The sequence below is a fragment of the Apostichopus japonicus genome, chromosome 6 (genome assembly GCF_037975245.1).
Source record: "Apostichopus japonicus isolate 1M-3 chromosome 6, ASM3797524v1, whole genome shotgun sequence".
Lineage (NCBI taxonomy): Eukaryota > Metazoa > Echinodermata > Holothuroidea > Aspidochirotida > Stichopodidae > Apostichopus > Apostichopus japonicus.
In genome coordinates, this window is record NC_092566.1 from 8466755 (window position 1) to 8494706 (window position 27952).

At 37.3% G+C, this 27952-nt stretch overlaps 2 protein-coding genes and 1 long non-coding RNA gene across 8 annotated transcripts in view; 2 read left to right on the top strand and 1 right to left on the bottom strand.

Moving 5' to 3' along the window:
- LOC139968893 (heparan sulfate 2-O-sulfotransferase 1-like) overlaps positions 1-27952 on the top strand; it is a 61263-nt gene that overhangs the window by 16030 nt on the left and 17281 nt on the right. For 2 of the 5 annotated variants that reach the window (XM_071973507.1, XM_071973506.1), the window contains one exon: positions 522-816. The exons of 1 other annotated variant lie outside the window; for it this stretch is intronic. Coding sequence is in view for 2 of the 4 variants with exons in the window: in XM_071973512.1 (XP_071829613.1) it covers positions 7908-8894 (987 nt within the window). In the remaining 2 variants the exon portion in view is untranslated. Of the gene's footprint in view, positions 1-521; positions 817-7835; positions 9426-27952 lie in introns of those variants that run through there. 2 more of the 5 variants (XM_071973512.1, XM_071973509.1) reach the window with 2 other exon arrangements.
- On the top strand, positions 9641-18037 carry LOC139968878 (uncharacterized). Of its 2 annotated transcripts, none has more exons than XM_071973482.1 (3): positions 9641-10456; positions 14224-14572; positions 15252-18037. In XM_071973482.1, exons 2-3 carry the CDS (start codon positions 14243-14245, stop codon positions 17409-17411), a joined length of 2490 nt encoding a protein of 829 aa, XP_071829583.1. In that variant the 5' UTR covers positions 9641-10456; positions 14224-14242; the 3' UTR covers positions 17412-18037. The 2 variants fall into 2 exon arrangements, with proteins under 2 accessions (XP_071829583.1, XP_071829582.1); XM_071973481.1 differs by lacking the exon at positions 9641-10456 and adding an exon at positions 10534-10761.
- LOC139968901 (uncharacterized) lies at positions 17777-27492 on the bottom strand. Its single transcript, XR_011793574.1, has 3 exons — positions 26826-27492; positions 25807-26021; positions 17777-23884 (listed from the first exon to the last, which is right to left on the bottom strand). It is a non-coding gene; the product is annotated as an uncharacterized lncRNA (long non-coding RNA).

Consider the following 27952-nt stretch of genomic DNA (forward strand, 5'->3'; position numbering starts at 1 on the left):
AACCTGATGATGAAAGTCGCTACTTTCGAAACATGTCGTTCTTTTTGTATTAATTTCAGTAAATAGATGTATAAGTTAAAGTCTGTGGTGTTTTCGGTTTTTTAATATATATATATATATATATATATATATATGTAATAATCGACTGACGTTGCGGCCAGGTCGAAATACCTGATCAAATGGATTTACACTATATCATTAATGGAGACACAGGCCCAAAGGTCATTATTGATCCATGATCGAAATAACTAAAAGAATATCTGCCCGAACAGCCAAGAAATATATAATTCCTTTTGGGAAACATCACGGACACCTGTAAGGTTGAAGACTTGATCAAGCCTAAATATGATATCAACCCATCTCCCGACTCCGTCGACCGAAGTTGTTAGCACCATCGTTTGTATGATCATTTCTACCGGAAGTCTTTAAAGTACAGACCGGATGTAAAGATGTCCTTTAATAGCATATCTTGTTGATATATGCTTTCTTTTCCTGTTTCTCTTTCGTCTGTTTTATTACAGTATTGCACTCTTCAGCTTGTCGCAGTTCCACTTTTATTATATCTACTTCCTGCAGCTAAATGAAGAAAAAAACTGCCCAGAGTAAATACAGACCTGTTTCATAAACTTATAGTAATACTTGTCGAAGTTTCTAATCACTTTAGTTAAGCGACTACATGCACAATATCGACAATATGGATGGTTCGGTATACAGTTGTGTATTATAACCGGTACGTCCAAGCAGGGAACTCCCAAGTTGACGCAATCCAATTGACTTAAACGCACACTTATATTCTGTCTGGCAACATTCTTACTGGTACGTTTTTTAAGGTTTCCTTCCATTTTTAAATTCCATATAATTGCAACTTATAAATTTTCAGAAACGTTTATACGGAATATCACCGTTAGGATGTGGCGAGGTAATTTATATGTAAAGCTTGGGTGATACCTAGGATGTAGTGTTATGTGTATTCTGTTGTTGTTTTTTTCTTAATTCATGTGTTATTGTCACGTGTAAGGTGAAACGATTCGACTAGAAAACACCAAAATTCTCGAGTGACGTGTGTCTTTGATAAGTTGGTGGTTTTATTTAAAAATTTCGCACCAAAACAAAACCCTGAAACAATACGTAAAATGTACGCATTGTATACACAAATATTTCACACAAACATGACGTTACATCGGCAAAAGGAAACGTATCAAACATATATTGATCTCGCTGTAGTATCCGAGATATTTTACACCTTCTTACCACTAAGAGGGCGTTGTCGTCAAGGGGTTAAGGCAGTGGACTTGTGATCGAAGGATTACAGGTTCGAGCCCTGACCAGATCATTGCGTTGTGTCCTTGGGCAAGGCGGTTTATCTCCATTGCCTCTCTTCACCCAGGTGAATAAATTGGGACCTGCGAGGTAACTTGTAAATATAGTTGTGTGCGCCGGTTTGTGGCTGCACCCTATGGGAAGTCCCCTGGGGGACACGTGGTTGTGGTGCACTGTGGTGTCCCAGGAGAAATTGATTGAATTGTGCACACTTTGGTGTGTAGGTGTGTCAAGTTACCAATGACCAGGGTTGAAATTTTGTAAGGTGCCATTGAATGTATGTTTACGTGCAATAATGAGCACCATATAAGAGTTATTATTATTATCATTATTATCATCTATTAACAATATACCCTTCCCTGCACAGATATTCGATACTAACAAACTTCTCGTAAATATATGTTTATACGTGCTTTTCAACCTTTCAACATACCGGCCTCACTTTTACTCAAATAAGAAACAAGAATACGACTAACTCATTGCGTTCCCTCTACTGCAAAGTAAGACTTAAGTAAGAAAAAGTAAGTTTGACTTAGAACACATACGAAAATGATACACTTACGGAATTCGGTCAGTTTCCGGCTTTTTACAGATATTTGCAGGTCCTTTAAGACAGATGTCCTCAAGTTATGCATAAAATTCACCAGTCGGGAACTAAAGTTACCCTATAGAAGGTCACCAACGACTCTAATAGTAAACTACTGCGGGCTAACGTCGCCCAACGGACATGGCGTCCAACTGCAACGAGTAACTGCTCTGGGGCACCCAGCACCCTTGTAGTACAAAACGCCATAACCTGCTTACCCGGCCTATTCATACTGGCCTTTTACCTGCATTATATGCAAAGAAATCTAAACAAAGACTTACACAAATCCAAAATCGAATGTTGCTAATGCGAACTTCGTGAGCAAAACAGAAAACTAATGAATATTCATTCACTTGTGTCAAGCATATTCGTGACAGTTATGATATTTCAAAAGGGGAGAGAGAGGAAGAAACATAAATAAATAAACACATAAAGTAAGTTAATAAATGCAACCTCGTTAACACCTGGAATCAAATTGTGTGGATATACCCCTATACGTCTGGGGTGGGGTTTGGGTGGGGGATGGTCGTAGTGAATTGGAGATATAGAGATTTAACTGTCAAATAATTATTTGCCGCAATTAATAATTTATAGCAGTCTGATGTTGGGTATACAAGTTGACAACGTGTGCCCTGTATATTCTCTCAATTCTTAAAGACATTCACACAGTGCCCAATATGTTTTCAACGTAAGAATCCCTTAGTAATAATCTATCAAGCCTTTTGCTTTCATCTGTATGTCATGAATAAGCCTAACAATTATCAAGTATAAATCCTGGAAAATCGTTTTTTTATTATTATTATTATTATTATTATTATTATTATTATTATTATTATTATTATTATTATTATTATTATTATTATTATTATTATTATTATTATTATTTTTATTATTATTATTATTATTATTATTATTATTGTTGTTATTATTATTATTATTATTATTATTATTGTTATTACTTTACTTCCTAAAGATGGTAAAGACATTAAGAAAATTAGTAATTGGAGGCCAATCTCACTTTTAAATGTAGACTACAAAATTGCTGCTTCTTGTATTTCTGCAAGACTCAAAGAGGTCTTGCCGCATGTTATCCATCATGATCAAACCGGCTTCCTTAAAAACCGATATATAGGAGAAAATATTCGACTGATCCTAGATGTTATACAGTATGCACAGGATAAAAATGTGCCAGGTTACATTCTTTTCGTTGACTTTGAAAAAGCCTTCGACAGTGTTAATTGGAATTTTTTGTACCATACACTTCAACTTTTCAATTTTGGGGATAGCATTATTCGTTGGGTTAAGACCTTTTATGCAAATTGTACGGCTTGCGTTTTGAATAACGGGGTTTCCTCTGGCTTTTTTCCTGTTAAAAGGGGGATGCGCCAAGGCTGCCCCTTAAGCCCATACCTTTTTGTGTTGTGTGCAGAAATTTTGGCTTTGAAATTACGAGCTGACCGTATGTATGTCGGTTTTCCAGTAGGCAATGTTAACATTAAAGTGTCTATGTATGCTGATGACACAACTATTTTTCTGGACAATATCGATCGTTCTTTACAGAGAGTTGTTGAGATACTAACAGAGTTTAAACAAGCTTCTGGTCTGAAGATCAACTTCGAAAAGTCTAACATTCTTCCTATCGGCGATAATAATGAGAATGGTAATGGTCAGAGTGCTTATAATATTCCCTTTACAGATGGTCCTATTAAGGTTCTTGGTATTACACTTACGAATAATAGAAGTGACCTCTTTCCCTTAAACTATTTGCCAAAACTTTCACGTTTGAAAAGTGTCCTAAATATGTGGTCTCCTCGTGATCTGACTCCCTATGGTAAAATTGTTATCATAAAGAGTTTTGCTCTGTCACAACTTGTTTTCCTCTTCTCTGTTCTGCCTAACCCTCCAGAATCATTTTTAAAGGAACTAAATAGTTTACTGTTTAACTTTATTTGGAGAGGAAAGGGCGACAAAATAAAGAGGAAAATTTTAATGCAGCCACAGGAAGAAGGCGGCTTGAATATGATTAACGTGCATGATTTCATGAAAAGTATGAAAATCACTTGGATTAAAAGATATACAGATCATAATTTTGGCCATTGGAAAGTCCTTTTCGACTATTTTTTGAAAAGCGTTGGTAAGGATTTTCTTTTTAGCTGTAATTTCAAGGGAAATGATATTTTTAACAAGGTTAAACACGAGTTTCTTCGCAACTGCTGTTGTGCTTGGAGCGATCTCACCTTTGAAACCCCGGTGGCGAATTACGGTGATCAGATTATCTGGAACAACAGTTTTATCAAGATTAATAATGAAGTAGTTTGGTACAGGAAGTGTTTTAATTCAAATGTGCTTTATGTCCGGGATTTTTATGACATGTCTGGCAGGCCTCTATCGTATACTGCTTTTATTGCTAAATTTAATTGTCCAAGCTTCCCCTTTACTAAGCTGAATGGGATTATACATTCTATCCCACGTACGTGGGTACCATCCAGATATTCATTGCAGCTGCCGAAGCAACCATGTAGTCAGCAGGTTATGTTAGCGCAACTATATGGTACTACTAAGATTTGTCAATATGCTTATAATAATTTTAACAGCCGTTGTATTGAGCAACCACGTGGTTGTTTAAAATGGGACAATGATTTTAAAGGCACCACTTTAAACTGGAGTGAAATTTTTGGTTCTTGTAGCAAGATTAGAGATACTAAATTAAGAAGCTTTCAGTACAAGTTTATCCATCGTATCATTACTACAAATAGTTTTCTTAGTAAAATTAACATTATTGACGACCCAAGTTGCAGTTTTTGTGGCGAGTCTACTGAAACTTTAGACCACCTTTACTGGCGCTGTAGCGCAGTTGGAGATATTTGGAACAAAATATATCTTGAAATCTTTAATTCAAAAGTTGAAGTTGAGTACGAACACGTGTGTTTTGGTTATGATTACGAGAACAAAATGAAATGGTATAGCCTGACAATGTTTTATGCCAAATATTATATTTACCTTTGCAGAATTAACAAAAGCGTTCCAAGTTATGATATTTTCAAGCATAAGCTTTCATTTTTCTTTAGTGTTGAAATGTATATACTTATCAATAACAAAAAGCACAAAGAAATTAAACTGCTAAGGGATTCTTTGCATTATTGATAAAGGAAATGTCCTTTTGGTGTCATAAAGCGATTTTTTTCTTTCTTTTCAACTTAATATGTTGTGCAGAAGAGATGGATGCAAATAAAAATTTTAAAAAAAAAATAAAAAAATATTATTATTATTATTATTATTATTATTATTATTATTATTATTATTATTATTATTGTTGTTGTTATTATTATTATTATTATTATTATTATTAATCATTCTCGTTAGAACAGTATTTGGCTACTGTTACCTTAAACAATTTGCAACCGCAAAAAAAAACGCCCATGTTTATTAGCAGGAATGGAATATAATTCAATTCTATAGTTACAGGTTGAATCTACAGCCATTCATTAATGGTATGTAACCCTTCTCATGCAATCTGCCTGCTTTCCTTTGGTTTGTATGCATTCTTTCAAGGGCGTAGGAACCGGGGGGGCTGGGGGCGCCAGCCCCCCGGTGAAAAATGTGGAGGGGCGGAAGTATCATTCCGCCCCCCCCCCCCGCTTCGCAGGTCAGAAAACCCCTTTTTATTTCCAGATGAGAAAAAAATCTCATTTGGAGCACCAAATTGCATCTAAGGCCAGGTGCAAATGCAAAATTATATACAAAATGGAGTGGGTGGGTTGAAGTGTGCTATATTGCACCAAATTGCATCTGGGGCCACCTGGAAAAAAAAAAGACCCCTCCCCCAGGCCGGCCATCACTCTTCAGCCCCCCCACTCAAAAGTACCTTCCTACGCCACTGCATTCTTTAAATGTCTCTTTGTATCTTTGATGTCTGTTTTGTATCTGCCCCATATACATGGTAATAACAGAAGGCAGAGAGCAGTCACGTAGCGAGGAATTTACCGCGGGAGGGCGAAGCTTGTAGGAAAACTATCTAAGCGTGGCGCTACCAGGAGTGGCGCGAAGCGTAAAAGAAAAAAAAAATTGGCCAAAAATGCCTCCCAGATCGCTGGAAATGGCACTTCCCATGCCTTGTAAGTTGCATCTAAGCATTTTCTATTTTGAAATTACTAGCAATATCATAAAATAAATACATAATAAATAAATACATAAATTGAATTCAGAATTAAGTTCAAAGTACTGTTCCTGGTGTATAAGTGCATTCATGGAATAGCACCCGCCTATTTGTCGGACGATCTGTCCTTCCAGGTCAATACTCGTTATACCTTGCGTTCTAGCAATACACTCACTCTCACTGTTCCCAGAACTAAACTGAAAACATATGGCGACCGTGCCTTTACATCAGCCGGGCCCAAGCTCTGGAATGGTCTGCCCATATCTGTGCGGAGTTCTCCCACTCTCAGTCAGTTCAAGTCTTGCTTGAAGACTCATTTTTTTAAGTTGGCTTTCTATTAGGGTTGTACAGCGCTATTGAATACTTCGTAGATTTTAGCGCTTTATAAGTTCATTTATTATTATTATTATTATTATTATTATTATTACATAAAATATGCTCACGGGTGAGGGGGGGGGGGGGCGTCTGGCAGAGACAAGCGGTGAATGGTTGGAAGCGGACACAATGCGGAATGCAATATACGAAGAGTAACGCTCATGCAGTTCGACTTCTCTTATATTTCGTGTATACTTCCCTTATATATCCCCGTACGCGTATATAACATTATCACATGACTACCACATGACTGTCACATGACTTGACCATTAATAACGCCAATTGGAACAATATTCTACTTCTCTATATACAATCCTTTCGTATCATGCTTGTGTATGCAAATATGAACAGTTCCTATCCGTTTTCGTGAAAAACCTTAAAGGTTGCCCTTTTCATTAAATCACCTTTTTTTCTTAGTGAAAACTACCCTTTTCCATTATTGCAATAAAAAAGTGCTCTTTTAGTTAACTTCTCTTGAAAATTTTAAACAACAATGTAATTAGATATACTCCACTTGTTGAAAAAAAGTTAGAAAGAAGAATAATAACCAATAGTGGCCTACAAACTTTCGCTTTCCAAGCTATGAATCGCGACGCAATAATGGGTCTCTAAGCTTATGTGGTGGCGGATAGCGGAAAACAAAATCAAAACAAACCAGGGCCTTAGAATATGACGGAATTTAAATTCTGTATTTTTAATTAGATTTTATTTGATGCATATTTGATACCATATATCCACGTATTAAAGTAGCATATCACTGATAAATATTACCATAAATCACACCAGGAACGATTAAATTAGATGGAAACATTCTGTAAATTAAACAAAACAATGCAATAATACACTAATTTTATTTGGCACACACGTTCTGTACAATACACGGCATATTAGCTAACAAGGGAGGAACCGACAGTGATTACAAAGATGTTAATATCTTATTTGGAATGATTTATCGAATCTTAGCTCGATCACATGCAACATTACAAGTCTAAAATTATTGGGATATCCTCCACACCCCATACCCCCCGACCCTACCCCGCCCCCTCCTTCACTCCGTTCGTCCTGATCATGACATGGTTCTGACAATTCCTGTTTTTTTTTTTAAATACTGTTGTAAAGACTGTTGTGATGTTCAAGTTGTCTCTTTGGTATACATGTGCAGCATAACATCCTCACACCCCTCTTTTTTCTTAGTTTCTTATACCTTTGTCAGAAATGACTTTTATCGGCTCCGGACACAAGCCTGATGTCTTTTGGTCTGGCTCGGTTCAGTTCCGACTTAGGCAGCCGGACCCAGCATTATTGGATTAGGGAGTCATCTCGCTTTAAGATATCAAAATTAATTCAGTCTTTTATAACGTAGTGTTTTTTTTTCTTTCTCATTATCTTTATACCTAGATCGGGCGGTAGGCAAACCTTCTCTTCGTGTTCAAACAGATGAAACTCTAAGACGACGTGAGGAGGGGCAAAATGATGGCTTCAAACTCACTGCGAAGACTCCGTCAATTTCTCGTCATCTTTGCATCAATCGCTACCATTCATCAATTAATCAACTTATCTTCCTCCGCATTGGTTCGGAAAAATCGGCTAAAAACAGTAACAAATAGAGGGCAGCAACACGACCAATCCAAGAGTTCGGAAAACTCTGGCAGTATTTATATCGACGAAAAGCAACCCATAGCAGGGAATAGGCACGTGCTTTTTAACGCATTGCCTAAGACTGGTAGCAGAACATTGAATACCGTGGCTCTCAATATCGCGACTAATCACGGTATGAGAGTGGAGAACACAATGGCTCTTGAAAACGAGACTGTCCGCCATAAGATCGAACGTGTTCTTAACGATACAACACCTACCTTTATCTATTCTCATTTACCGTATTACGATATACTACAACGTAAACCGGTATTACTTAGCATAGTAAGAGATCCAGTAGAAAGATTAGTGTCGCTATATTACTTTAAGGTTTATGGGGACTCCACCGGACCAAGTAGGTACCGCGAAGAAATGGAGAAAATGAATTACACTAAGGAACCCTTTGACGCTTGCTACAGTAAACGTGGAATTTGTGTGGACAAGTCAGTCTTATCGAAGAATGTCCAACAGTTTTGCGGAGTCCCACCTGGGCATCCGTACCCTTCCAGGAAAAAGGGGCCAAAGCGAGCTAAACAGAATATTAAAGACAATTACTTGTTTGTCGGAACCACGGAGGATTACGACGGATTTCTCCAAGTTTTAGAAAAACTGTTGCCAGATATGTTTCATGGCGCTACAGTATTTTACCGAAATTTAAAACGTAGAAGTTACTGGAAACTGACAGAGACATTAAATAAAACTGGACCGTCAGAGACGGTTAAAAGGGCTCTTCGAGCGGAGCTCCACTTGGAGTACGAACTTTACGACTTTATCAAACAGGAATTTGAAAATCTGAAGCAAAAGTTGGGTATTACTGCTTGAAATCAGGGTTGTCGAGAGCCAGTACGAACCCTTGGACAAATATATAACGCAACCCCCTCCCCCGCCACCACTTAGAAGTCTTCATCACACCTTATCAAAAAATTATTATTGTTCTGAATAATTCTATATCCTATATTTCCCGGCCCCGTAGTTGAACCCGACCCCCGGGCTATGTGCCCCTCATGTACCCCCCCCCCCCCGCACCCATCGTCAAACCTGCGTGCATTAATCGAGTATGTTCTAGAAAGGAATTGTCTAAAACCTGATAGCAGTGAATGTAAACTATCGGTGGATACAAATAGCGCAGATGTTATTAGGTAACAGACCATAGACATACATCTATAGGTCTAAATATACATTCGACTTTTCTTTTTCTACTCTGTTACTTTCTCTTTCTTTTCTAAACTGAGATAAACATATCGTTGCATCATATGGTAGCTCCATGGAAGTGGTATAGTTATTGTTTATAAACAATATGTAATTCGTCATTTCCCAAATTTGAGATAAAGATATATTTGTATTCTAAACTATATATATATATATATATATATATATATATATATATATATATATATATATATATATATATATATATATATGTATATATATATATATATATACATATATACATATATACATATATATATATATATATATATATATATATATATATATATATATACATCATATACATATATATATATATATATATATTTATATATATATATAAATATATATATATATATACATGCAACGATATCGTACATTGTCATCGGTTTGAAATACTATTTCTTCTCATGTAATTGTTATATTATAATACTGTAACAATCAAAGGGTGAAATTTTAGGCAGGATTTAGGCGTCATATGTCATATACACAATGCAAAAGAAACCATTCGAGTTTTCGTATACAACATTTCTACAGCTATTCCTGTTAGCAATATATTCGAACTTATCTTGGACATTGAGCACCAGTTATTTCCATCTGAGGGGGTGGGCGAGAAGTTATAAGAGAAACGCGGACACTCCGGTCATGTGCTTAGTTCAACTTGGTTATGCACTAGAACGATCAATCTAGGTATCATAAGGAGCATTAATATTGTGTTAGGCTACTATCACTGTGCACTGTACACATTATAATGGCTGACCTCAAAATTTCGTGTTTTACAACGGACATTAACAAACAAGATAGGCGCACAATTTCCCCACAAAACGCCCTCAGATTAATTTCTACCAAAATCAAATTTAAATGTCTATACCCCCCCCCCCGCCCCTCCGTCACACCCTCGTTCGGTTAAGGAAGCTTAATATCACTTAAAATCTAACTTGCTGGTGCCACCTTGTTGCACCGACGTTCCTGTCAAGTTTGTACATTAATCTGTTAAAAGATATCCCATTTCCTGACAATACACTCATAATGAATTCTGGTCAACTAACGCGACATTTGTCATAAGATTGTCATAAGATATGCTGTGTTGGCGCGATACATTGTCAATACATTTATGATATGTTTACATTGGACGCTAACGTCCTTTATTTGCAAAGCTCAAGTGTCTTTATTTGGTGAGTAAATAACTATTTAAATATCTCTATATCCATACGTCCGTATTGGTCTATATACACTGTTGTGGTGCTTAGAATTATACATATTGTTCGTGCTATATAGTATGTGAACAAAATTTATGCTTCCACGAGGAAAACGGAGATTTTCTTGGGAAATGTCACTGTTTCCGCATCATTTGACTGTATAACGTGATACTCAATTGCTGCTGACGTCAGTTCGAAAGCTAGGCGTACACTGAGCAGTTGGTGGCGGATACGAACTACTTTCGTATAGACGGCTTTACAATATAAATGATACTATAACGGTATGTATGTCGTTAGTTCAATACACAGTATAGGAGACTTGTTGTGGTGTTTCCACATGCACTCGCGAAGCTGTCATAACAAAATTTACATTTAATGTTTATATAATTATTATCCGATTTCATTACACTATACGAGCGTTTGTGATTTTGACCTATCAAAAAAAAACTTTAAAAAGAAATAGGCCATCACATTAGTCAACGATGTTCTAATCACCTTGTACTGAAACATGTTTGCTCGGTGAACCCATTTTTTTCATTCGTATGAATTCGTATGAATTACAGTTTCGAGGGATTTTCCAGTAGCGGGCAACACTTATATGGAAAAGAAAAATATTTCACACTGTTAGTTGAATCAATATCTTGTCCCTAACTCAAGTCATGGTTAATTTATTGATTGAAACCTATTTTGACTGACTAAACCATCGATTCTTTCCTGGAATGGATCACGTACAGTGAAGGCAGTCTGTAGTGTCATAAATTAGCAAATGTCCTTCAAAACGTTCGGGTTCCTTCTATAACATGCTTTGTTGATTTGGAATTCAAACTAGTTACATGTGGAATGTTTGCCGCTCAGCTTTCACGGTTCTCTTGTATTTAGTATTTCATTGGAATGTTGCGTTTAAATCTCATCCCAAAGTGACGCCTGCATTGTGATCCTTACGCTACTCCAAAACATGTACCAAACATATCTTGAGCCCAAAAAAAAAGCGTCTCGAATCTTACACATTTAAGCAAACAGGATGAACATTTTCGTTAACAAAATGGCTAATAAGCCACGCCCATATACGTTCCTACTATCACATATGGATTTCCGATGCAGATAGGTCACGTCGGGTCGCCTCAGTACTGCGCAATACGTGTGGGAATTCCTGGATTAAACATTGTCTCATATACATTACCAGTATTCAAACGTCTACAATATAAGGAAGTTGTATGTACACAGTACAGTGCTTATATAGATATAGATATAGATATATATATATATATATATATATATATATACGAATATTATACAATACATTGAGCTGCATATTGTCGTTGAAAATATGTTTATTTAGCAACACTTATACTGGCTTTCCAATTCGAAATGAAACCTTTTCAAATGTAAAATTGAAAATTACTTTACCAAATTTGCAATAAAAACGAAAAACCATGACTAAAACCTTCCTCATTAACGTGTTGTCAACCACGTATTACGTCACTCTGTTTCGGACATGACAGAGTCCTGGACACTGATTGGTCAAATTGAACAACATTTCATTTCATATGATTCATGTTTTTTTTTCTCAGTATACAAAACATAATTTAAATAGTGACAAAGTAATGCTGATTAAAAAATAATCATTGTACAATGAGAAGGAAGTGATCTACAAAACCTTAGTAGGCTTAACTAGTAGAACGATCACTCCCGAGTGAGAAAAAAAAAGAAAAAAAAGAAATAAATAAGAAGAGAAGAAGAAAATGATGCAAGGTATATGAATTAATACCGGTATCTATCTATATCTAGCTTGTTTGCATGGACTAGGAAAAACATCACTGGCCAGGGATCTGTTTACAATTGAACAAAGGAGAGACATCATTTCAGATTTACTATCCTTAACCAACCATGTTGGTATACAGGGTCAAGACAACAATGTTTAGATGAAAGTCCCGAAATTATTTTCACCACCTCGTCTGTAGAAAGTTCACGAAAGTTAGAGAAACCTTCAGCTGCAGTACTGCCATGGTGGTGAGAACCAGAGTAAGATGGTCTAATATTCGCCCGGATACATTCGACTTTCTTCTCAAAGTAATGAGCAAAACTGTTCCGGTAATTACGTTTCTGGTACATTGTCAGGAAAGCATATTTCCGTTCGGAGACTATTACGTCAGATACACCGCCGTAGGAGGAGGTGAGGCGTAGGGGGGGGGGGTGACGACCAATCCTGCGTCTCTTGAATGGAGCATAACTATCCAAGAGCTTACTCAGTGAATTGTTATAGTAACTATACAACCTCACTGTCAATGTCTCATTATCGGGAGTGAGAACGGTAAAGGAGCTCGGATTTGAAGGCATCCATAGGAAAGTTGCGAAAACGTCGAGAAATGATGTAGGTCTCTTTCTGTGAGGGCTTGGATAAATCCAATGTCTCAAGCACAGCATGATGGTCACTGATATTGAAATCATGCACTGAAATCCCACTGATTAAATTTTGATCATTTCTATTGATAAGAAGGTCAAGTGAATGACCACCAACATGTGTCGGATCAACAACATTTTGTAGAAGATCGAATGTCTTAAGAGTTTGGAGAAAATTAGCAGCCGACGAGTCTTGGAGGTTCTCGACGTGAAAATTGAAGTCCCACAAATTAGTATAGTATCCTCTGTTGTGCAAATATTTTCGAGAAGATAGTGAAGTTCTTTGTTGGAATAGTGATAATGTGAGACCGTAAATTCCGAGATGGGGCAGGACGGTAAATAGAATACAATCTGAAAGTACAACCCACCCCACAACGTATGCAGCAGATGGTTCAATTACTGGACTTAAGTCTGCGGAACAGACTACGGCGACCCCACCACCTCGAAAGCTTCTACAGAAACAGGATAGTTTAAAAATTGAAAAAGGGTGTTATCTCGTTTACAATTACAGTGTCACTTTCTTGTAACCATGTCTCCGTGAAGACGGCATGGGAACTGTCTGTAATAAAATCATAAATTGTAGTTGTTTATTTCTGACAGATCGGCAGTTCGGTAGACCAAGTTTAATAGGCATTTGGCTATGGTAGATAGTATTGTCATCACGTTTGGTATGAGAACTGCATTGCTTACCACGAAAGCGTAGTAATCCGTTCTCCTGTAAGTCACAAAGGAGAGACACTTGACCTACTACTTCAGCAGCTTAGTTCTACTGTACACAATAGTGTCTCCGTGGATTGTCATAGAAACGATGGTACAGAAACACACTAATAGACGAAACCACAACAGAAAAAACATCAAATGATGTGTGAAACAAACACGAGAAATCACAAAGAAGTACAACGAGCAAAGTTTCGACTCCAATGGCAACATCCACGATGTTCATGAAAACTCGAATAAATTATGGAGATAAAAAAACGGTGATATTAAGCTGCACGAAGCAGCACCCGCGCGGCAGCTGAGACAGCACCAATAGACAAAGTACATTAAAAATGATGGCAATACATTAAGAAGATGGTTGAGGAGTTATCTTTACAAATATAACCATAACACCAGCCCCCCCCCCCCGTCCATACACACACATACTCTCAGGTTGACAAATTTAAGGTATATATCATTAATTTGGATAAGGTATTTCTTTACATTACGTTTAAAAGATGTTTTAGACTTAGCTTCTTTGAGTGACGTCGGTAGGTTGTTCCAAACTTGTCTGGGAATTACCATAGACTAAACTAGAACAAAGCGTTTGTATTCTCCTGTCCTCCCTCTTCTTTGTCTGTTTATAGATTTGGGGATTTCTATAAGATGGCTGCATCTGTTGTTGCTGACCCTGGTCGAAAGTGTACATTATGTGCGGCTACGAAAACACCCTTAGAGTCCGACATTAATAGACTACCAACCATAAAACTATCGGAATGTGTAGTTGAAGTAGCTGGAAAATATGTATCTTTCGACCAAGCTACACGAGGATACATCGACGAGCATTTCCCAAATCTGGAGACCGATACTTATAAGGTTCCATCAGCATTTGTTTACCAACAGGATGAACGACTGGACTATGTGGTTGATGAACAAGTTCCAAACCTGCCAAAAGGGATTCAACAGAGTCTGAAGGGACATAAAAGCCCCGATGAGGTGTAGTAAAATTATTGCGATAATATTATTATCATCGTAATCAGTCTTGAACTATATATTCTGCGAGAGAGTGGGTTAGGGAGAGGAGGGTAATGGGTAGGGATAATTGTGTATTACACGTAATGCAGTATTTCTAACCCTTTCAAACCAAAAGGATCCAATATTTAGGCCGACCTCGAGGGCAGAAATAGTGAATGAAACTACTCTACTGATGGCAACAATGGAAATGGGTATTTGCTAATGAAAAGATGATAGAATGAAACAGCTCATATTCCTTCCCTAATTTGATGCAGTTGATTTTTTTCAATGATCACAGACAGCAAAAAAAATTATGAAAAAGACATTGCTAAATAAATGGAAGGAAAGGAATTTCAAAGTAGAAGAAAGACACAAGGGAGCGGGATGGCAATCTGACCACACGTTTTGTTTTAAGAGATTAACTGTATTCCATTTATTTCAGGTTTGGATATTAGTTTTCCTATTGAACAGAAAACCTTTTCATGTTCTACTTCAGAGGAGCGTTTCAAAAGCAATAAATTCATTAATTCATTATAGCTAAAGTAATATGTAAATATTACAGAACTCACAGAATTAAAAGAAAGACATTTGAAATGGGAGACTTCGTCAGTACTATTAATTTCCTAAAGTTAATTATTCAATTTATTTGTTTATCTTCTAGATTCTGTCAGATAGAAGTCAGAAAGAGGCAGTGGAGAAGATTGCTCGTGCTATCAATTTATGGGGAAAGAGGAATAAAGAACCAATTTTAGTTTTGAGTGAATTCAAGTTTGCTTCCTTTTTGAAACACGTGAGGAAGAAAAAAGAAGATACTAAATATGAAGCATTAGAACGTAAAGAAATATGTGACGTTAATGGTGAGCATGATATTGTCGTCATAAACATGAAGTTAGGCGTAATTTTCTTTCAGGTGAAATCAGTACCTGAATCGTCTGGACGAACAACGCAACACACGCAACTTAAACGTGCTTTCAAACAAGTAGTCAAAGATATACATGCCATGAAAACAATGAACCGGGATTTACTTTTCGTTGAATCGCTACCAATGCTAAAGTTTATTGCGGTTCCAAATTTGTCGAATGGATGTCTTATTGATGTCTGTGCGGAACATGATAGCATCATTTTAAGAAGTGATCAAATAGCTAATGACGACTCGTTCAGTAAATGGTGGATGAGCAATGTACAAGAATGTTTACAAAAAGAAGACTATGCGATGACAACTTCACAGTATCGAGACCTCTGTGGTCGATATATTGGCCTCGCTTCTCCTGTTAAATATCGCAACCTCCCAGACGCCATCAGTAAAGTGGGATCCAAAGTAGGCAAATTGAAGCTTACTGAAGAACAGGAAGAAATATTAACAAAAGCACCGCCATTAAACATTCTTCTTGGAGACTTCGGAACCGGGAAATCTCTACTAGTGATCAAGAAGGCCAAGAGTTTGGCAAGCTCTGGTATTGTATACGTCATATCGTTTGCAGCCGTTTCTGATGGCACTGGAAAGGTACGAGAAGAGGAGGACAACTGTGTGGACTTTCTAAAAGATATGTTGAGTAAAGACGGAACAGGAGCGGAGAATGAGATACACATCACAAGCTTTCTCAAACACATTAAGGACATTGAAAGCCGCGAAAGTATTAAATTTCCAGAGCTTCCTTTTCAGCTGACACCGGATTTCTTGTGTGCAGTTATTAGGATCACTGTTCAGAGGCATCCTACACATACCGTCCATTTCCTACTCGATGAATTACCACTTTGTATTGGTAAATCTAAAGGTGGTTGGAATCAACTGGAAGCGTTCCTCAAGTACAATACATCCATGACTGTGTGGATGACTATCTCATGTTGTTCATATGCGTTGAAAAAGGGTGAAGATTTCTCATGTTTATATGAACATCTTCCAGGTTCATTCGAGAAAAATATCCTCACGCAATGTATGAGGACATCAAGGAATGGCTTTAAGCTAGTGCAGGCTGTGAGAAAGTTCAAAGGTGATGGGCTTTTTAATATCACAAAATCCGGTAACGTCATTGATGGACCAATCCACATATGGTACGAATTAACATCCTGCGAATGTCTTCGAACCGGCGAAGACCCTTTGTCGCTTTACGGCTGCCGTTGCGTTGGTGTCCATAGACTGAAGAACATCTTGCGTTCCATTAGGGGAGGGGATGTTCATGGTATCAATTGGAACGATGTGGCAATAATTCTACATGACACTTATCATAAAATGACACAATTTTTGGCAAGGGCGGTAGAAGAGGCTTGTGATTCTTTGAGCATCAATGTCAATTACAAAGTAAGTAGTGTTGCCAAGCGGTCTGAAGGTCTTGGAACTGCCAACGCAGAGAATGGATCTAAAGGTGCAGTAACGTTAGTTGACTTCTGGAGTTACAAAGGTAATGAAAAGAAAGCCGTGGTTTACATTGATCCGTATGGTGGACCACTGGTCTGGAATATCACCTCAAGGTGGCATGGATACCAAGACGTAGCAGGAACACTTTCGCGTGCTCTAGCTCAGATATTTTACGTCACGTGGCCTAAAGAAGAACAAGATGTTTTCTTGCTTGATTTGGATGAATTCTTACATAAGACAGCTCCAACGTCAGTCGATCCGTTAGGGATAAATTTTAAAGTTGGAATAGCACGGGGGATCAGAAATGGACGAAGGGGTCATAAATGGGAACATAGGAAGTTCATGGATTACCTGGTTGAAGAAAAAGTTATTACACGGTACGAAGTTCTGCCCTTCGTCAATAAGATCCGATCCGATCCTGTAAAGTTTAAAGGGAAATTCGAGAGGCTAAATTTCAATACTTAAACAAATTGCTTAAAGTTTTGTATGTACATCTGAAGGTTAAAACCAAAATCATCATAACTTTAATTTCGTTACGGCGAAAATAATATTTTCAAATTTGGTAATACGTTGTGAATGTATCTGACAACGATATGGTGACGGATGTAACTATGACGAATTGAGCAGTTTGTGTTTCTCGGTACCATAATGAGATCCTGAGCCAAAAATGATAACAACCAAAAAATCTGCAAGGAACATTGACAGCAAAGCCAGTGAAATTTTGACGAGCGTCTGCCCTTTAATCTTTTAAATTACATTTTCTGCCACCAGCATATCCCTTTAAATAAACTTGAGAAGTAACTTTCGGTACATTGTATAATCGAGTTACGTTAACTGAAATAACACAATGTCATCAGAAATGTTTCAAATATTATGGTTTTCAACTAAGGGCTAAACGTTAAGACTAGATTAAAGATGGGCTTGAGGCAGAAACTGTTTCTTGATATGTAATAGGCCAAGAAAAAAGATTATTTAAGTGCTAGTAACTTTTCTATAGCCCATCTGGTTTTTAAGATTTTCACCTTTAATATTATGCTAAAACTCTGGAATGCTCCTTCAAGGCTCAATAAATGATGTACTCGGTTCTTGCATGTTTAAATGGTAACTTTAATCTATTGTTTTAAATTCTTAAACAAGTGAATGTAATGCATTGCCGTAAAGATACTACTTGTGGTCATACAAGTTATATGTTTTCCTATTGAGTTAGTAAGGTTGTATCTGAGGAAGTGACCTAATGTATAATATATGTATTGTTACGAAGTCCAGATATTATGGATTGGGGAAACGAACACTATAAAGAAGATAAGGGAGGTATCGTCTTTAAAATGAATCTAATCCGTGTCTCTTGGTTCAAAAAAAACATATTACTTAGCATAAATGCATTACATACCGGTATACTTAAAGTTAGCTTAAAGACAAAGGTACCTCGGCTACCGCTGGGCTCTTCGTCGGGGTGTCACGTTCCAGGGAAGTCGGTGTTCGCTCAAGTAACACGGCGGTTATGTCTGGAAGCTTCAGGAAGGCGCTTTAAGTAAATAACAGTTCCGGAAGAGAACAGGACCATGTAAGGTAAATAATAGTTCCAGAAGAAAACGCGAACATGGTGGTGTCCAAAAGAGAATTGCTTGGCACAGATTGCTTGGCATGGTGCAGAAAGGCCGGAACGGAAAGATGGGTTTTTGTAAGTGCTAGGCAGACATAGTTGTTTTACGTGGCGTGACGTACAGGCTGGTGCCACTGGGAGAAGAGAGCGAGCCACTCCTTGCAAACTAATTTATATAACATTCTGTAAGGTTACTCGACCGTACGAAGACCTAGAGAGGACATGGTAAAAAAATATATATATTACGTACGTACGTAATATTTATTACGTACGTACGTGATAATTTTACGTTCTATACCGAAGATAGTAAGAAGTGGCGGTACGCGGTACGTATAGACTGTAACACATTTGTCTACATGCAAGAAGTCAAGCTTATGCAGCCTAGAGACTAGTTATACTCAAAAATGCCGGAGACAGATAATTAAGGTACGTTCGTTCGACTAACAGAAACACCACAGGTATGCCTGTACTTTAGCCGCCACAATTTTGTGCTGGAACTCATTGCCGGATCATTAGTCCTAGGCTCAATTAATGCATCAATAGGTCTGGTGTAAGTTAGACCTAGGCCTCACGTTAAGCTTGTGTTCATTGAATCTCACGTCGATAGGTCATGGGCTAGCTAGGCCAGTGATAAGGCCTGTGTAGTGTCTATTGCCGCTGTCGATCCAAGATGATGTTACGGCAACTCCCTGGTAGATACTCCCCAGCCTATGCACACACAGCCAGGGTAATACTAATAGATGGGCGAACGATACAGTACAAGGTATTTGTTAGAACAACTCCCTGATTGAACTCACATTTTATAGGCTAGGTAAGGGTAGGACAGGACTACCCTACACTACAGATAATTGTTTGAGGTTTATTTGTAGCCTTGAAGTTGATTTTAAAAGTATAAACGTGGAATTGTATGTTGATAATCATATTGTGTAGCCCTCCTGTATCAACAGCTAGCCCGTTTATTATAATAACTACCACGTCCAATACAATTCAATTAAGGTTAGTTGCTAATCTCAAATCACTACATGGTATCAGCTAGTATTATTATAAGGTTAGCCTACTTTACACACAAACCTAACTTAACAGGTTACTAAACGTCAAAGGAGCCTAGGGTTAAAAACCACATAAAATGCCCTGTGGAAAACAAACCCAAACAGAAATAAGACTGACCAACTCAGAGAATTATTCCAAGATTAAATTAGGGTTAGGTTTAGGGTTAGGTTTTCAAAAAGCATGGCACAAACTATTAGACTGAAGAAAGCGATTAATCTTCTTTTTATTCTAGTTCGTTAACACACCATTTAATACTTTAATTGTTTCATTCCTTTCCTAGATTGGTACAAACTGGAAAATGAGAAATTGAGAGAGGCTACCAAGTAACGCAGCTTTGCAATAGTAGAAGGATGTCTTTGGCTTGGAGGATGCACATCAAGAATGTGATTGTAGCTGTTTTTATGAGAAACAATTTGATGTTTTGCATTTCAATTCATCTCTCTGTCCACAATTGATAATACCTGTTGGTACAACTTCAATGAAACTTGCATAGAGATGGCCTGTGATGAAGAGACTTGTGGAAGTGCTCAGGAATTTTATGTCAAAGGTCATTTAGACGTCGGTTTAGTTAATTGTTTGGAAACGCTTCTTCCTGAGTCCACGGACGGACATGTGGATGTATGCAAAACGTGATCATAATTATGGTCATTCGGGCTCGGAGTATCAGAAATTTCATGTTCAAGGACACTTTGGTTTATACTTTAACTACTTAACTGTTAGCTCAAAATCTTTTCAAATTAATCTTTCTTGTGATTATAATACGCTTAACTTAATTACCACTTTCTATTGGAGTTAAAATAATTTGCACAAGTATGTGAGGTCCAAGGATGAGCTTATTACTAAAACATTAATGGTATCGTTGGAAGCCTAAGTATTGTCTTGCAGATGTTCGGTTTGCCTGTGCAAAGTGGTAAAATATAATTGTAATTAAATAAAATATGAATTAATTACCAATAAGTGAATAATTAAATTAAACAAATCAATTTGGTATTAGGTCATCCCTATCGTTAACAATGTGAACAAAGATCTTCTAAGACCTTCCTATCTAGTTAACGTATATGCCCCAAATAATAGCACGCTATAATGGCAAGAAGTTTTCAAAAAGTACCTTCCAATTGTTCTCAGACATTTTTAAGGACACACAAGATGACTGAATAGGAAAATTTCCTCAAAGGTTGTAATAAAAACAGTTTAAGAATTCGGACCAAAGGTGATCACATTTGAATATCTAGCATATTTGGGCCTAATACAGCATACCTTTAAAGAAAAGAAGCTACTGACACGGGGCTGAATTTGTCGTAACAAAGGTTATTGGAAGAGAGGCTTTGATCAAGTATTTCAAGTAAGAGGTATAGGGTCCATTTCTTGTTCTGTACTGAAAACTGTTCAAGTGATTTCCAAGTTGTATCCGTGTGCAAAAGTGCTGATCAAGGTCTTGGTATCCCTGTTATATTTCACAGTTGATGTCGAGCAATCAGAGCTTCAGCATGTAACGATGTTTATGCTGTAAATATGTCCTCAAAATTTTGATTTCAGTATTGCATTTCTTATATTAATTCATTGTATTATTATTTGAGGAATTAATTAAACTACATTGCAAAAGTTCACTTATTACTCAAAATTCGAAAGTAAAGGAGATGCAAATAAAGTTAGCTATCAGTACCATTGATGATGTTGTTTTATAATTTATGTTTGCTTTTTCTCAATTTGAATGCATTGCAACTTAAATGGAGAATAAGGTGGCATATTAACAAGGAAAGGGGTGATTTAACCAGGAATGAGGTGGAAAATCAATTTAATATTAACCAGGATAATGGTGACATCAACCAGGAATTGTTGTTTAATTTAACCAGAAAGGGGTGGAACATTCTGCAATATTAACCAGGATAGCATTAGCACCAACCAGGAATGTTGGTTAATTTAACCAGGAAAGAGGTGAAATATTTCATGATATTAACCAGGATAGTATAAGCTTCAACCAGGAAATGTTGGTTAATTTAACCAGGAAAGAGGTGGAACATTTTATGATATTAACCAGGATAGCATTAGCACCAATCAGGAATGTTGGTTAATTTAACCAGGAAAGAGGTGAAATATTTCATGATATTAACCAGGATAGTATTAGCATCAACCAGGAAATGTTGGTTAATATCACAAGGAATGAGGTGAATACCCATTGATATTAACCAGGACAGTATTAGCATCAACCAGGAAATGTTGGTTAATATCACCAAGAATGAGGTGAATACCCATTGATATTAACCAGGACAGTGTCAAAATTTCACCACGAAATTTAACCAGGCTTTGGATTTTGTTAAAATCTCATTCACCAGGTAATTTGGTGAAAACAACCAGGATATATAGGGTAGCATATAAACGCAACTCCTGGTGAAAATTTCACAAGGAACTGGTGAAATTTCACCAGGTTGTTTTTAGAGTGTAGGCCTTCATTCTTTACAATGATTAAATACGTACGTGATAATCACTACATAAGTACGTAGTAATTATTACGTACGTACGTAATAACACTACGTACGCACGTAGTAATTATCACGTACGTACGTAAAACATATCACGTACGTACGTGATATTATTACGTACGTACGTAGTATTACCACGTACGTACGTGATAATTATTACGTACGTACGTAGTATTATTACGTACGTACGTAATATATATTTTTTTTAACCATGTCCTCTCTAGATCTTCGTACGACCGTAACTTGGAACTGCACCGATTGTGCTCTACGTTTACAAATTACCATAATAATAATAATACATAACCATTTAAGACGTGTATAACATCAATTAGCGTAGCAAACCTTTAAAGTAACATGCTGCATCATAACAGTATACATAATAAATAATTTATTTATAACACCGTAGCACATGTCAGACCTGTCAGCATATATGCTACTGTGGAAATATTACTCAAAGGTTGTTTCAACTAATGGCTGAGTCCAAACCACTGTCCCTATGTTTGACTATATAGTAAGTAGGCCTATACCTGGTAAAGATGGTTCAAATTGTTCATTTTATGTGTTTGCAGTGAAGTGTCACACACTTTCTTTAAAAATATGGACGAAATTATTGGCGAAACCATTAGAGTATAGTCTGGTTAGTCCAGTCAATCATTATGTTTATTGTTGTGTGTTTAGTATTTTCTGTTCCTTGGTAGCAACTGGTCATAATTGTAACACATGTTAAGAAATTATGTCACACATCTGTTTCAACTGATTAACGGGTATACTCATCGTTAACAGTTTAAACTGATAAAGCCATGAGAATCGGCTGACCAGAATCACATCACTATATAGAAATGATGAAATTGACCCCATCAAAGAATTCACATGTTTGTGAATAAAATATAAAACATTAAGTCAAATTTGTGAGGACAAAAGCTTTCGGTAAGAGTATAATGAGTAAACAGTGTCCAAGAATTTCTGAATAGACATATTACAGTAAGCACGTAAATGTCTTACTTAGAATAAGGGCCATACCCAATAATATGTGAAACTATTACACTGAAAACTTAAATTGGTTCACCGACTAACAAAACGTTAGTCCATCTGGTGCCTCTCCCGATGAACATAGCCTTAGTCAGTTGCTATACCGACTAATTTATTCCGTAGTCAGTTGGATTTCTTAGTCGGTCATCTTAGTCCGTCAGCTTAGTCGATCAACAATTTTTTAGTCGGTAAATGTTTATTAGTCAGTTACATTAGTTGGTGACATTAGTCGGTCTTTACCGACTAATTTATATGAGCCACCGACTAGTTTATAGCAGGTTTTACATTAGTCAGGATGGTGCCTCTCCCGACTAACCTTTCTTAGTCGGTATCGACTGACTAGTTGCACTGACTAGATTCACTGAAAGAATTAAACCCGACTAGTTTCACTGACTAGTATCACTGAAAGAAAAGAGAGCAGAAGAAACACAAATATTGTGTACGTTGGCAGTATTTATTTCTGATAAAACTTCTGATGTCTACAAAAGGCTGACTTTCGACAGATAGAGAAGAAATCACTGTAAATAAAATCTGAAAATCTGATTTTTTTTCCAACAAAGTTAAGACAAGTTAATGGATCAAACATGAATCGCAAAAGTATAGCACTGCACAATAATGCAAAGTTGAGTCTTGGGCAAGGGTTCCTCATGACTTTCGTTTTAAAGTGGTACCCCAAATCGACACCAGTTAAGTCTTCACGAACAAAGAGTGTTTCTCTTAACTACAAATGGCCTCCCACTTGTCTTCAGGAAGCCAAAATCTGCACCATTATTGACCTGTGAACAGAAAATATGATATACGTGTAAGCACAGATACAGATATAGCACATGGTAACTCACATTATCATAAACATACATTTACATTAAAATTTTATAACATATTGGGAGTTATACATTTAAATCTAGGTCCCTCAAATTATAAGCCAGGAATAGCAGCTTTACCAAATTATTATTAGCTTTGCACAGCATAACACCAAGTTATTTCTCAAAGCTTAATAATTATGTTAATCATGTTAATAATGATCCCAATAGACCGGGATCCCAGAGGGTTTGGCTAGCTGGGAAGGTAACCAATTGCCTTGTACATCACAATGTTCACAGTGCATTCCTGTATATGAAACCTGACGACTGGCAAACCGACTGTGGTGGGTGTGGCTGGGAGAGCAATTTTAAAGTCACCTGATAGCTAACCTAGATCAGTTTTCATGGTAACACATCAAAGTAAGTACAATATGTCAGGTATGGCCCCAAGAGCAACAAATGGCCATTGCCAGTAATTATTGGTGGTGGGGTACCCCTGCCAGTGATCTATAATTGACCCCTCAAGGCTGACCTAGGTCAGCTCATGAGGTAACCACTTGAAACCTACTGGAAAATGTTGGTTAGGACTTCAGATACAACTGATGGGTATTGCCAGTAATTTTTATTGGTGGGGTACCCCTGCCAGTAGACCCCCAAAATGCCCATCCCCCATTGACCTAGATGAGCTCATGATGTAACCAGTTGAAAACTACTGGAAAATGGTATCACTTCATATGTAAGGGATGGGAATTTCCAGTAATTTATATTGGGGGGGGGGTACCCCTGCCAGTAGACCCCCAAAATGCCCATTCCCTCATTGACTTAGGTCAGCTCATGAGATAACCAGTTGAAAAATTACTGGAAAATGATAGGTATCACTTCATATGTAAGGGATGGGCATTTCCAGTCATTTACATTGGTGGGGTAACCCTGTCAGTAGACCCCCAAAATGCCCATCCCCCATTGACCTAGATTAGCTCATGAGGTAACCAGTTGAAAGCTACTGGAAAATGATTGGCAGGACTCTATATATATGTAAGGGATGGGCATTTCCAGTAATTTATATTAGTGGGGTACCCCTGCCAGTAGACCCCCAAAAAGCCCCCCCCCCCTCATTGATCTAGGTCAGCTCATGATTTAACCAGTTGAAAACTACTGGAAAATTATTGACAGGATTCTATATGTAAGGGATGGGCGGACTCTGGCAGTGGTGGCCCACCAATATAAAATACTGGAAATGCCCATCCTTACATATGAAGTGATACCTATCATTTTCCTGTAGGTTTCAACTGGTCAAATCATGAGCTCACCTAGGTCAATGAGGGGATGGGCATATTGGGGGTCTACTAGCAGGGGTACCCCACCAATAAAATTTACTGGCAATGCCCATCCCTTGTATCTGAAGTCCTAACCAACATTTTCCAGTAGGTTTCAAGTGGTTACCTCATGAGCTGACCTAGGTTAGCCGTGAGGGGTCAATTATAGATCACTGGCAGGGGTACCCCACCACCAATAATTACTGGCAATGGCCATTTGTTGCTCTTGGGGCCATACCTGACACATTGTTCTTACTTTGATGTGGTTACCATGAAAGCTGCTCTAGGTTAGCTATTAGGTGACTTTAAAATTGCTCTCCCAGCCACATCCACCACAGTCGGTTTGCCAGTCATCAGGTTTCATATACAGGAATGCATTGTGAACATTGTGATGTACCAGGCAATTGGTTACCTTCCCAGCTAACCAAACCCTCTGGACTCCCGCTCTACAGATCAGTGAAAATTTGACCAAACTTATGAAGCTTGCACGTTAATGATATACTAGACTGGGTTTTTTTTAAAACAGGTTATGAAAAGTATCTTAAATATCATTAAACAGTTGGGTACAATAGTTAAACTCACTCTTCCATCTTTTTTCTCTATGGTACTTGTTCCTTTGCTTTTTGGACTCTTGGATAAACTCTTTTGTTCTGCGAAGGGTACCAATATATCATCTTAAAACATGTCTTTAAGCCATATATAACACAGTTCTCCTCTTCTGTTGTTGCCTCCACCCTGGTGTCGTACATCACAGGAAAGCTCACCCTTGACTTAGATATTTGGCTTTTCAATTCCTGCTGGAAGAAAGAAACAGCAAAGTATTCATCATTTGAAAAAAAATATATATATAGTTGTCACCACAAAGTTATGTGAGATTTGCTTCCACTATAGTCTCAAAAAACAATCCCAAAGTTTGAAGCAGACTGTATAAAGCTGAAAATTTGAACGAGAGTGTCATCACCATTACAACCAGAATCAAATGCCCAGAATACAGAGATAATAAAACATGGGCTAAATCTTTGTTTGTTTTTATGATCTTTAAAATTATAAAATTTTAGAAACAGAAATGCACTGAGCCAACTTATTTATAGGCCTAATCGTTTTTAATTGTTATTTTGCTTGCTCACATAACAAGCCTGTTTAGACCTAGGCTAGAGGAGAATCAGTACTTTGTTACACTAAGTTTGTCTTCGGTCGTTTTGATATAGTCTACTAGTAGTACTAAAGTATATAATGGACCGGCGAAGACTAGAGAATACCCAGAGTTTTAGCAACTGCGTTAAACTGTATCATCTGATCTATTATTTACGCCAATGAGTTTCATTCAATCTAGGATCAAAAAGAGAAAACTAATTAATCTTAACCTTTAAACTTTGCTACTAAACAGATATGGTTGAATTACAAATAAATGTCAAAAAAACATCATAATCTAAGAATCGATGCATATACTGTACATATACATAAACAGAATAATTTGAATTCGCGCAAGTGAACCCTGCACTACATTGGACAGAAAAAAAAACGTGCAATTAGACCAAACTAAACATACTCAATTTTCCGTTACTTCTACATAAAATATCAATGCAAATACAACAACTTACTCTTTTGGCAGTATACTAAAAGCACATGTTATAATAACTTCAGACTATCAAGCTTTCCTGAGAAAAAACGGTTAATACTTCTTACAGTAAGCAAGTCGACCGTGAAGGAATGTCGCAATTGTTTCCTGGGCGTGACCGGAAATTAAATACTAAAAAATGATAAATGAAAAGGTTAAATAGAACTGAAGCGTGCATCCTGACTGCTCGCAACATATAATACCGTTGACTAGCCAACATAATTTGTTCAGCCTACTGTGACTGTACGTTTGAAGGTCTAGCCTTGCTTATTCAATATCACAAAGCCTACCCATTTAGATTCACATGGGAAATTACAGGAAATCTTTACCAAATGAGTGTAGACTTCAAATAAACTATTGAGCCTTATAGTTCCAGCATTTGTTTGGGAATAAATAAGAAGATTATGTGCCACTGTTCAATCTAGCCCAATACACACATAACACATTGTTAATTGGTGTTTAGGATGCACACTTTAGTGTTGAGAATGCACTGCAGTACCCAGTAGAAGCCTATAGGCTACTCACTGTCATTGCACTTGTGTATTGCGAAACGCCAACGTGACAACGGTAGCGTTACACTAACCATAATACAGTACTAGTGCCAGTGGCCTAACAATTAACTTTAATTTTACCTTCAAATTAACGGAATACCAGGTAGGCCGATGATGCAGTTAATACCTCCATTCTTCTAAAGACCTTCTTGGGTGATTTACGGTTGAAAGTTGCTTAGAGTGATCGTATGAAACTATGCCAAGCCCAGCAAGCTGCCGTTGCCTCTCGGTTTCCAAATTGGAGGTGAATCGAATTGGGTTAAAATACATTAGTCTGTCGAGACCGACTAAGCTACGATTATGGCGTAAATCGGGTGTCCGTATCGTTCTTAGTCCATGGGTTAAAATACCTTAGTCCGTCGCCACCGACTAAGCTGCGATTATATTTTCCTTAGTCAGTGTAAACTAACTAAGAAGCAGCGATGAAACGAAGATTTTTGCTAGTCCGTGTGCATTGACTAACGTTACAGACTAATTTAACGTTAGTCCGTGGCAATATTGACTAGTTTATTTTTTCAGTGTAGATGGCTTGGAAACATCCGGCTCGAATAGCCAGGAT

Excerpts from the sequence above, each read along its gene's own strand:
- LOC139968878 (XM_071973482.1), top strand. The coding sequence starts at position 14,243 with ATGGCTGCATCTGTTGTTGCTGACCCTGGTCGAAAGTGTACATTATGT. Across the intron at positions 14,573-15,251 it reads GACATAAAAGCCCCGATGAG|ATTCTGTCAGATAGAAGTCA; the intron begins GTGTAGTAAAAT and ends TTTATCTTCTAG.